Source organism: Phoxinus phoxinus (genome assembly GCF_949152265.1).
Source record: "Phoxinus phoxinus genome assembly, chromosome: 12".
Lineage (NCBI taxonomy): Eukaryota > Metazoa > Chordata > Actinopteri > Cypriniformes > Leuciscidae > Phoxinus > Phoxinus phoxinus.
Genome location: NC_136887.1, coordinates 24,607,394 through 24,619,500, shown reverse-complemented (window position 1 = coordinate 24,619,500; position 12,107 = coordinate 24,607,394). Strand labels below are relative to the sequence as shown.

At 38.4% G+C, this 12,107-nt stretch overlaps 1 protein-coding gene across 1 annotated transcript; it reads left to right on the top strand.

The window, feature by feature from the left end:
- Positions 1 to 280: 280 nt before the first annotated feature.
- On the top strand, positions 281 to 10,271 carry cenpi (centromere protein I). The gene is made up of 20 exons (XM_079630061.1): positions 281 to 610; positions 866 to 1,003; positions 1,196 to 1,314; positions 1,691 to 1,798; positions 1,933 to 1,981; positions 2,093 to 2,139; positions 2,265 to 2,354; positions 2,437 to 2,568; positions 3,093 to 3,218; positions 4,361 to 4,481; positions 4,638 to 4,732; positions 4,958 to 5,075; positions 5,328 to 5,392; positions 5,662 to 5,771; positions 6,547 to 6,682; positions 6,864 to 6,988; positions 7,601 to 7,649; positions 8,121 to 8,339; positions 8,770 to 8,811; positions 8,946 to 10,271. The coding sequence occupies exons 1-20, from the start codon at positions 448 to 450 to the stop codon at positions 9,078 to 9,080; spliced, it is 2,187 nt and encodes a 728-aa protein (XP_079486187.1). The 5' UTR covers positions 281 to 447; the 3' UTR covers positions 9,081 to 10,271.
- The last annotated feature ends 1,836 nt before the right edge of the window (positions 10,272 to 12,107 follow it).

Here is a 12,107-nt window from a genome sequence, read left to right as displayed (position 1 = left end):
CAGTTATATGTATATATACACATACATACACACTTTTTATATATAAAAATATATGAATGTATCGAATGATAAAAAAAGAAAAGAGAGAGATCCGAGAGGCTTTCTGGGCCAAAAGACACCCCCAGACCCCCTGGTTAACCTAGTTTACATTTAAAACGGAAAAACATGCTTCACCATTTTAAATGTAAATTACAAATGAAATGAGAAAATTAACAATACAATATTTAAGAAAAATTAACAACAAACTTATATTTTAGAACACACTCGTAGATTATTAACAATAGTATAGCTGTTCCACTTCAGTTCATTGAGGTAGCGCTCGTGGTTGTTGTACAGGAAGTGATCCAGTGCGCATGTCCAAACGGTCGCGGCGGATTTGGCGTTTGGTTTGAATAGGCTACTGCAGACAAACACGAGAGAAAAACAAATAATATTATGTAGCGAAAAATGGCCGATTTATCTAACCTTACGGGGTTAGTCTCCGAACCTTCCGGAGAATCAGACTCCTCTGCCTCCTCTGCGAGCAACAGAAGTCTGCGTTTGGCAGAAAAACAAAAAAGAAAAGGCGAGGCGGATCCCTTTGGTCTCGCGGTGAAGTTTCTGTCTCAGGGTGAGTGCAGCAGAAAACATAACAGAAACGTATTATTAAAACGGTTTAGAGGTTTACAGTTTAACATTAAGAACTTATTTATTTGTTTATTCCGTTCGTTATTTAGTAAATATGTCAACGACTCAGGACGAATTCACACTTTTAGATCTTTTGTTTATCTGTATTGACTGTCTCGTCATCATCAGATGCTGTAAGTTATCAAATCTAACTTCAAGTGTCATAATCTCTATTTACATGTATTTTTGTATGTTACAGTGGAAGCTGGCACCGTAGTCAGAGGGAATGATGAGCTGGAGAGGAATATAGTGGTGGTGGAGACAGTGGCTGTCAGTAAAGGTCTTTCTCCTGAAGTCATCACAGTGCTGCTGGACTTGGCTTTGAGCCTCAATGCAGGTAATATAATCAGGAGGACATACACGGATTTCTTCAGCTACCTGTATTTATTTGCCTAACATGAGAAGGAATCCATCATGAGAAACACTAGGCATGAGATCAGTCACTAATGTCAGTGGTTGCTCTTCCTCATTCTGCTGAATGCCTTTAGTGGTTCATCACACAGATGATCAACTTCAGTTTATCCAACAGGAACTGCGAACTGTACCCGAGTGCTCAAGTTTCTTATACCTGCCACAGTGGTGCCACAGGAGGCCATCGTGAAGGGGGTGTCGTGGCTATGTGTAGGGAAAATGCCAATAAATGCACAGGTAAGGGCTGATGATTGGTCTGACCTGGTCATTCATTTTTGCATTTTTGTCCGCATGAAATGAGAATAAATTAATTTAATTAATTAATTTATTATTTTTATAAAAATTTCATAACTTGATCTTCCGGTGAACAACAGACTTCTCACTGGTGACGTGCAGGACTTCTCAAATCATTGGAGTTCACACAAACTCACAACACATTCATCTGCCTACATTTTTAAGATCTCAAAATCTCCGGCCTAAATTTTTTCTTTTCAAAGTCCGGTACAATTTGATGTATGTCACAATACGGAAGAAAATATCTGTTTTAGATTGAAGATTTCATTGTGACTTGAAACATTTAGTTCACTCTCTTAGTAACATATATTCTTTTTAGGTTCTCTTTGTCCGTTGGGTACTCACTGTTTTTGACCTGATTGACTGCAAAGACAACTTGAGATCCATTTATGGCTTCATTTTCAGCTTTGTGACTGAAGAAAATCTGGTTGGTTGTGCTTTGCAAATGCTTATTTTAATTTAGAATATGTCCATGGTGTCAAGTCCACTGGCATATGTTTTATAATTTCATTAAAATAAGTTTTTCAATGTTAATTTAATGTGCTATATTTTTTCTTCCAGTGCCCTTTTATTTGCCACTTGTTGTACCTTTTAACAATGCGGGAACATGGTGAGTTGTCGACTAAGTGCCTTAAATTGTACATGTCTGTGAATGTTACATTAGAACATGAACATGTTATTTGCTTGTTTTTCTGATTTTTTTTCTCCCCCGACTTTATAGTTCACCCGTACAGAGTCAGGAAACTTTTGGACATCCAAGCCAAAATGGTACAATTCAAATAAAAGCCTCAATATCCATTATTATAAATGTAGACTTACTGTAGTGTTAGAGAATGTTTTTTTTAACACAATACATTTAATCTGACAAGTGCTTTGTGTTTCTCCTCTATAAGGGCAGACAACCATTTCTCACGCAACTTCTAGTACTCTACAAAGTGTTCCGCCCAGACTTAGTGATGCTCTCTCATCCAGCAAGAGTGAGGGTTAGTGTTTTCATTACTGTTTTCTCCTGCAGAAAACAATGTTTCAGGCTCTTAGACTGCAATTTTCTTTCTTGTTCTCCAGACTGGATTCAAGAATCACAACTCCACCTGGAAAGTGGCTCTGAGTGCTGTGCAGAGAAAAAACAAGGGTGCAGTTTTAGTTGACCAGAGCCTGAGCCTAGATGTGAAAGAGAAGCCATCCTCCAGAAAGAGGGTAATATTTCATCAGCGTAATACTGTAAAGAGCTTCACAGAACTCGGACTTGTCAACAAAAGGCTGGAATACATCACAACTTGAACAGATTTTAAGACAATAGGCATCGTACACTTGTCTATTTTTTCTCTGGTTACAGATAAAAGCTATCTTTTATACAGATAAAAGATAAAAAACTGAGGATCGTGCACTACCATACCTTCAAATATTCCCAAACATCAAACTCGCACAGAAACATGCGCTTTGTTGCTAGGAGATGCATGACAAATGATAACAATATATTCTAAAATCGGCTCAAACTACATAAAAACCAAAACAAACATAAAACCTCAGACAGAATGGAATCATAGTTTAAGTCTTAAAAATGTAGTCTGTGCCCATCACACATTGCACAGTTTTCGGCAAAGGTTGTCTAGTAGTGTATTCCAGCCTTATCAAGTTATGCTGTGAAATCATAGGAATGGGGGACATTAAGTAAATCAAAGTCTATGAAATGAATGTTTCTCACTACCTAATGTTCATAGAAACTACATCATCTAGCGATACCACCCTTGAGCTCAGCGTTCGACAGCAACTCCAGCAAGAAGGCGTTCCGTCTGCAGGAGCTCCGTTCCTTCAAAGAGCTACTGGAGAACATTCACAATATAGAGGTAATGCACATAGTCTTTTCTTTCTCACAATATGCATCATCTATCGAACTGAAGTGTATTATTTGGGTCTAGTGGTGTGTTGGACATTGAAATGAGGTTAAATGCTTTGTTTCGTGTTTTGTGTGGGGTGGGGGATTCTTGCTTTTTATTGACTGTAGCAATAAAACAGGATATTGATTTCTTGGGATTCTTAAATACAAAATGTTATATTGCATATTATTTACATTGCATTCACCTGATGTGATTTGTAAACAAAAATCTGCATTACTGTGGTTTGGCCACTTGGTGGAGCTAAGTCTTCACAAGACTAATCAATAAGCACATCATTAAATCTTCCACGTCATTATATTGGTTTGATATTACTGCCCAATCTTTTACAGCAGACAACTTTGCAGATGAACTTTAGACAACTTTGCAGATGAACATGAAACAACTCAGAAAAATAAAATGTTACTTAAACACTGGGATCTCTATAAGTAACTAAACAACATATTACATTCTCAATTGACAAAGTTAAAACATTTTAAGAGCATCTTGCAAACAGTCTACCTGGCAGATCCACTGACATAAGGCTCATTAAATCTCTTTTAAAGGTCTGCTGACACTTATGCTTAATTTTAAACAAAATGAACATTTTCAGAGTGTTCCTGCACCATGTTTTAAGTAATTTTGCAGTCTGCAAAAGGAAGGATCAAAAAAGAAGGCAGTTTTGGCCGTTGGGAAGGATTATTGATTCTTTCTCACTGTGGCAACCCCATCATTAGAACCAGTCGTTTCTCAGATGAATGATACATTTGCTCGTTAATTACAGAAAGAATCAGCCATGTCCGTTGTCAATCTGTCACTTAGATTTATTAATTTATTATTTGCTGGATTCCCATATTGAGAGGCAGCTGTTCGTAGAGTGACACAAATTACAGTTTTTGGAAATAGTGAGAGAATGTAGCATCATGGCAGAATTTTTAACTGTACAAATTGATGGTTTCAGTGCAGGTCTCGAAGGAGCCAGAAGTATGACTGAATTGGTTTATTTGCCTCCAGCTGTTTTGACAGCTCTTGTATATGATATACTGTCTCTGTTGTGCGGATGCACGTTGCATAGCATTTTGCTGCTTAATGCTGAAGTCATAACTCGTTTTCAGCTGCCTGCCCAGATGGGTTCGCTGCTGGGATCAGCGCTGGCTCTGCACTACCTGGACTGTGTTCAGGATGAATCTGCCTTCCTGCGCCTTAACTTTTGGCTTGGACACTCATTGCAAGAGGGTACATTTTTCAAGCTGTAATGCCAAACATTTTCAGTCATATATAAAGTTCTGTAGTCACTCCCAGCCTGCATGTTACCATTTTTAAAATGCAAGTTCTGTTTTATGAGTTGAGTTCAGTACCATAATATGGTTAATTCTCATGTTTTTTTGGCAGAGTTTTTACTATGTCCTGTGGATGGGAGTTCTGACAACACTTCTGAAGCCTGTCGCTTTCTGAGCACCATCCTCTTCTCACAACAGTTCCTGCAGGTATGACCGAGCAACAGAAGACATATATTACCCAATAGGAAATTAACCTTGGTAGCCTCAAAGTTGGATGTGTTTTTGAGAAACATGTTGCACTTTAATCCACAAATATATCAATAATTTTTCTGCTTTGCTTTATTCCTTTTTGGAATTCCTGAATGATCTCCTTATTTGTTAAATCCTCCAGACAGGGTTTGACAGGGTTTGTGTCTACGTTTTTTTTTTCAGGAGGGATTCTCCAGCACAGAGAGTTTTCTTTATAAGTTCCTGAGTGTGTGGGATGGCTCTCTGCTCCGGCCGCAGATCCTGGATCTTCTCAGTGACATTCCCTTGATGCCCAGCTTTTGTAAGTATCCCAATTACCTTTGTTACAGTCAGGGTTCTTCAAAAAACTCTTTGCCATTTGCTGGTTTAGTGGAAATTGTTGAAAACAAAAGTAGGCAGCAATATCCTAGATAATTACTCCCTATTGTTAATGGTGTTTTAACATGCTTTATTGATAAGATAGAAATGATATCTTATTGGTCAGGGTAGAAAATTATATTCATCCTATACATAAAACTATAACTTGAACAATGTTTCTTTTCTTTGTCTGTAGACATGCATAAACTTCTATTCGAGCCACTGAAGCAACTTTATTTTACCTCCACAGTATTTTTCAAGGTTTGTATGTTGTTTTTTAAATATACTCTTATTTGTTTCCTCCTTATTTTTTGTATTGAGGTAAGCATGAGTATTACACAAGCCAGATTATGTCAATGAATGCTCAAACAGTTCAGACATAAGTGAATTAGTCTTTCCACACTTAAGCCTTAGCATCTTTGCACTTCCTGTGATGTTTGAGTGGTGTTGTGGTTAAGCTTGTAGAAGTTGAAGGCAGGTTTTGATTTTTCCCCGCCCTTATCTGTGCCTTTTCACATTGTCCTCCACAGTGTAGTGTCATCGAATGTCTGAATAGCATGCTGGTGAAGTGGCTGACATGGCATTCCGTCAGCGCATCGGAGGGTGGCTTGGATATCAGTCTTAACAGCAACAGCACCATGTGAGTATCCAAAAATCATGTTTATTAAATGTTTAATAATAATAATCCATAGTCTTATTTTGCACAATTTTTTTTATCATCAACAACATATTTACAAAAAACAAAACATAATTACTCTCTCCCCTTATTACCAACTGAATATTATATAATAAAAGTTGTGAATGCTGTTGTCTTAAATATGTCTTGCACTTTACTGAGTGAAGAAATAGGACCACACTCCAGGGATTTGTACTCTTAAAAGCCTTGCCTGAGGTTTACCACTATGGCTTTTTTTATATTTTATATTTAAAAGAGATCAATGAACTGCTCCTGTGGTTGGGCTCAGTCTGAACCTCGTTTACCCCGAAAGTGTTCTGTGGAACGGTGTGTAATGAAGTGCGGTGGATTTTTCCCCTCGCCTGTCGTGTATTGCTTTTCTCTCACTGCTGATTTGGTTATTTTTTTATTACATTACTGAAGTGCACAGCTGAAGGAGAAATTATGATCAAGGGCAAAACCTTGTTTGACTGCTCCAGTGTGCCATGCATCAATGCGATACACCTATTATTCCCTTTTTCGCTCTGGGTCTCTGTGCTTTGCGAATTGTGTGAGTGCCAAGCATAGCACAAAGACACATCTGGTGTATACTAGGTGTGATTTAAAGCTGATTTATTGTTCTCTTTTGGAGAAATATAGTTTGCTCTGCAAGGAGAACTTGTTTTTCACATGTTATTTGTGTATGCTTTCAAAAAAAATTAAAAAATGAGTGAAAAGAATAATACACTCCCCTCTTTAGGACTATGACCTTGTCTGGCTTCATGGACTCAGTTATGGAGCTGGTGCGCTTTGTAGGACTGCTGGCGTCTGAGGGACTCCGTCTGGAGAACTGCCACATTCTTCTGCTCAACCAGACACTTGCCTTCTATGAGACGGTACACTCAGCTATGATTAACTTAATTAACATGATGTTCTTGGCAAAGTGACATCCACTGAAGTTCCTGCCCGAGTTTCACGAAGATTTATGTGCTGATTTTCGTCGAGTAGATTTAGTAACAGAAACACTGATGTTGATGACTTGGGCTAAAGCAGATATTTCTCTCTTGTCATGTCTAGGTGTGTGACATGTTTCTGAAGTACAGCTTGCCTCTGGTCATCATGCCTCCGGCTGGGGTGTTCTACCCAGCTCTCTTTGCCACAGACTCTATCAGTGTGGATCGGCTCGGCTACATCATGTACAGGTACTGTAGTGTGAGCTATAATAAGTTTTATGGGTCATTTTATCACTCTTTTTTCACTTAGACTTTTTGCTTGTGATGTTAGCCTGACCATGCTAGATTACAGGCACCTTTTGGAAGATTTTGCTGTACTTTGGGTGAGTGAGCCATGTGAGGGTAAGTTACTCTTCATTGCATGTGCAGTTCCCATGGCAGTGGGACACCTGTGTGCTGCGGGCTAAACTGAGGGCAACAGCCTGAACCGTCAAATGCATTACATTGCCATGGCATGATGCCTGTAAGCAATAGATGAAATGAAGTATGGAGATCCTTTCATCTGCCTCGGCACGTAAACGTTTCAGTGCTGCTGTGAAGACTTAAAGGGATAGTTCATCCAAAAATCACCATGATGCCATATTATGTATGTCTTTGTGGTTATCAAGAAACAGAAATTGAGATGAGATACTTGATGGGTATTATACTGATAAGCTCCAAAAAGGAAAAACATTTTTTAAATGTAATTTATTATTAATTATTTGACCCCAAACTACTGAACCTGAATGGTCTTAACATGATTAATTCTGTATAATATGAGAATTTTATTAATAAAATCCTGTTGTTTCATTTATTTCTCAGATACCGGAAGAATCTGACCTTGGCTAAGAAACAAGAGCAGCAGAGAGAGGTAATGAGGGGATACTGTGTCATAAAACAAACACAGCAAAGTCATGAAAAGCCAATTGTGTGTATGCTGGAGGTTTTGTGTCTGAATAATTTACTCATAATAGGCAAATTAGAAAGACCTTCAAGCTGTGCTTTTTAAGAATTTACAATTTATTGCTGTAATCCTGACCTTACCTGCTGAGGATGAAAGGAGTTTTCATGATTGAATCCCAGTGAGACAAAATATGAGCATGGCAATGGCATTGTAGAGAATAAAATGGCCAAATAATTTGATCACAGCATTGCAATTTTATGTCATTTAAAATATATGGGCGAAGGTTTTTATTCACTCACAAGGTGGTTCTTGTCTCACTGTGTAAATCATGAAGATCCCCTTAGTGGCACCAGATGGTTTTTTTTACCCCCAAACACTTGTCTGACAGGTCTTGACTTCATTTAGTTTCATGTTTAATGTTTTTTTTTTACATTACAGCAAACCTTCCACATTAGCAGGAACACGTACAAGGAGTTTAATCGTAACCTTCAAGCCATGGTGAACTCCATGTGGAATTCCTGGTGGGGCATCCCTGGTTCAGACCTTGAGATCGACAAGGATCTAATTGCTTTGAGCAAAGTATCAGAACCCTGGTGCCGTTTCGACCTCATCCACCACCCGGCACTTTTCAGCTATGCCATCGAATTTCATCAGAGGGTGAGTGAGACATTCTCACACTAGTGCCATTTAATAGCACAAGAGCTCGTAATAGTACAGTGATGCTTGACTGTCATCTCATTTGGAGAGAAGGAATGGGACTCAGCTGCGCAAGCTAATTAGATGATTATATTACATCAAGTGTAAAGCCTTGTGTCACTCCTGGGGACAGGGCAGCCTCCTCTTTTCACTAATAACTTTAAGATTGGACAAAGAGATAAATGTGGTATTAATGTATCTTTTATAGAGGATCCATTAATACAGAATTACATTTTATTATTCATGGAAGCTGTGTGAGACGAGTTTTCATCATCTTTAATAATACAAGTACCCGGTACCTTTTTTTTTGGTCCGACTGCAACATTCAGCAGTGTACTACTGAGATTTAAAGCAGAGGGAGAACAATGAATATTTATGCTCTCTTTATCAGTGTTGGCCGGAGAGGAAGGATGTGGATCTTGGTTCCATAAAGGTACTAATGTTATATCATCATCTTTTTATTAAAAACCTTTCTGATGGTTGTCCCTCATAGATTTGATTTCTGATCAACACGAGAGCATGCTTGAGCTCAGTCATTCACAGTAACTGTTCTTTTCATGTTTGCAGACCGGGAAGTACTGGAACTGGTATATGGAGTTTCTCTTTAATCAAGGCTTTGATGGCCTCAACAACTTTATTCAGACCAACACTGGCCACGGCATCAGCTGTCAAGATGACAGGCAGCCCTCGAGTCAGACTTGATGCTGGCAGGAAACCCAGGTGTCAGGGGATTCATAAAACATGTATATATTTTATAATCACCCTCCGTAAGAGGGCAGAAAGGAACCACTTGCATCATTGTAAATACTATATGTACATTACAAGCCATTTTGTTGCTTTTTAGTCTTTTCTAGTGTTGTATATTTTTAGCCTTTTTTTGTTGCATTTTTATCATTTGTGCACAGAAAACAGAACTAAAACATTGTGATGAACAATGTGAAAAAAAAAAAACATGATTATGACTGTTTTAACTGCCATCTAGAATACAATTCTCATTATTTATAGCGATTTAAAACTGATGTCAAAGATCGATGAAAAGTCTTGTTTATTATTTCTATAAACCAGATGTGGCTGTGTATCGTTGACCGGTCTCACATTAAAATGAATCCTTTGCTCTCAGATGTTGCATTAGGTGTTGCAAAGTTGTGTGTTGCAGGCGTTTGTCAGGATCCACTGGACTTGTTTGGAGACCTGTTAACTTGTAATGATTGAGCTTTTGTATGATATTTGACTCAAAGTATAGTTGTATTATTTGTTGGAGTAAATCGCACAACAAGTCTGTTTTTAACATTTAAAAAGCCGGATTGTACTGATAATTTTAAGATGACACATATTTGCACCATTTGATGACCTAAATTGTAAAAAAAGAAAATTATAGAATTTTTAATAGGTTGGTTTGTTCAAAAACCTCAAACTGGACTTTGTGGTTTGAATGCAAAGGATATACATTATGCTTCTCGCTATAAAGACTGCTCCTTTAAAATTCAATAAAGACCATTGTTTTCCACAGGAACATTGTAAGCATTCCCTAGGTAACTTGGTCCAAGTGCATCCTAGGAAATCTCAGCATCAAGGCAGTGTGAGCAAAGCTCTACGGCTTTACGTTTTACAGCCCGTCTCATAAATGCGAGCGCCTTCAACTCTGCGTGACACATCTTCGTGTTTATGACGGGCTCTGGAGATGTCTCGCGACGATCTGTCCCTTCTCTCGACCGTGCTATTTTCAGCGTTAGCTCGTCACGATGCCGTCCAGCAAACTTCATCTGGAGTGAATGAAGAATATGCACACTCCTCCGGGATTACAGCTGATGCGTTATCATGAATTGAGGCAGGTGCAGAACTTCAAACGATGAATTCCACGAGCGCAAAACTACGCGATATATCCATAGCTCGGCTGATGTCCTTGTTCATGTATGAGATTATTTGCTCACCGCCGACTGCCTGTTCATCACTTCTCCACTCTCATCCCGCAGCTTTCCTCTTTTTATCTGAGCGTCCGTGTAAAATGGAAATCTGAAGTGCTTTACTTTCGCTGTTTCTCACCTTTCAAAAGAAAAGGTAAGACACTATTTGCTGTACTTCACAAGAGTGTTGATTGTTAGAACCGTAAAGCGTTTTAGTTTCAATTTAGAGGCGCGCGATAAATTATTCTAGTGATGTGCATTAGGCTAATTATTATTAATAGCAACTCCTATATCGTGTAAAGGCCTGCTGTTAACTGTCAATCTTTAATCTTTCTTGTTTTACCGGTTGACATGTCCAGTGTAGCAGACCTTGTGATTTATATTTTCCGATGGTCTAAGAAAAAATATCTTGCAAGTGATGCTTAAATTATTTGACATTCATCACCCGACTGCCAGTGACTTTATGAGCTGATTTAAGTGGCCTAAATACTATGTAACCGGGATGTTAACGTTAGGCTACGTTATGGTTTTGAAACGTACCCTATTCCTGTTTCAAAAGTGTACTTTTGAAGAAGAAATATATAATTCCTATTGCATTCACTGCCGTTTGCTGTCGGTTGGCATATTATGTGATAATTTCAACGGTTCGAGTTAAATATTATGACTTAAGTAATTGTGTTTCTGTAAATGAGTCAGATTAATTCACTAACCGCTCTGACTGATTCAGAAGTGTTTTTGATTCACTAAAACGAGCCTGGACATTCAAGTATCGGACTAGACACCGCACGCTGTTTGATTTTGATTCACTAAAAGAACCGACTCATGAGGATCATTCTTTCGCACTACACGTTGTGTGTTTCAGCTGCAGATTCAATGTTAGTAGCCTACCCTAGATAGTGCAGGAAACGTAATTACATTTTTTATTTACTCGCGCTGTTTTTATTCAGTAGCTAAACAAGAAAAACACATATTGAATTCAGCAAACTACAAGAAGCTATCTAGGCCTACTGTCTCAGAATTATTCGATTAGAAATCGCACAACGATTTGTTTTTAATTTCACTAAAAGAACGGTGAATCATTCCGTCTTGGTTGTTTGGTTCTAAGAACACCGTTCACTTTATACGTTTTCTGTTGAGTACGGCCACTGAACATGTTTCTGGCTTTAGGCTACCTATTTCTTTTCTTTTTCTTTTAGGCTACTTTGTAAATACGTCGAACTCAAATTGCCCACCTCTCTTCTCTTCCAGACAGACATAACGTTGAGCCTAGCGTCTAACTCCCTGTCCCAAATGGCGCACTTGATGTGGACTTTCGGTCTCGTGGACTTAAATTGCGCGTGCTCGCTGAGTATACGAGTCCGTAGGCCGTCCCATTCATCATTTTAACGCTCTGAAGTGTGCTCAGCAGCGCCCCCTTTGTACCCTTGAAGCGGTCTTCCGCGAAGCCCGCATGGATGCAGGCTTCACGCACTTTAACTACCCAGGAATCCTTGCGAATTTGCGAAAGGCCAATCAGACAACGAATGGGAGGAGCTTTGACTCATGTTAACATGGATGAGAAGAAAATATTTAAGTGTAAATATCATTATTTTTACATTTTGCCAGTTATTACCTACAGTTTATACAAACATTATGGTCATCAACCAGTGGTTGATGTCTCAAACATAAATATAAATATATATTTATATTTAATATAAACATAAATAGCGCACTGAATAATAGGCTACGATCGCATTATGCTTAATTAAATAAATATAAACGAATGTCAGGGCTTTACTGAGTCATATGTAAATGTAGAAATATAATATTTAAACAACAACCGGAC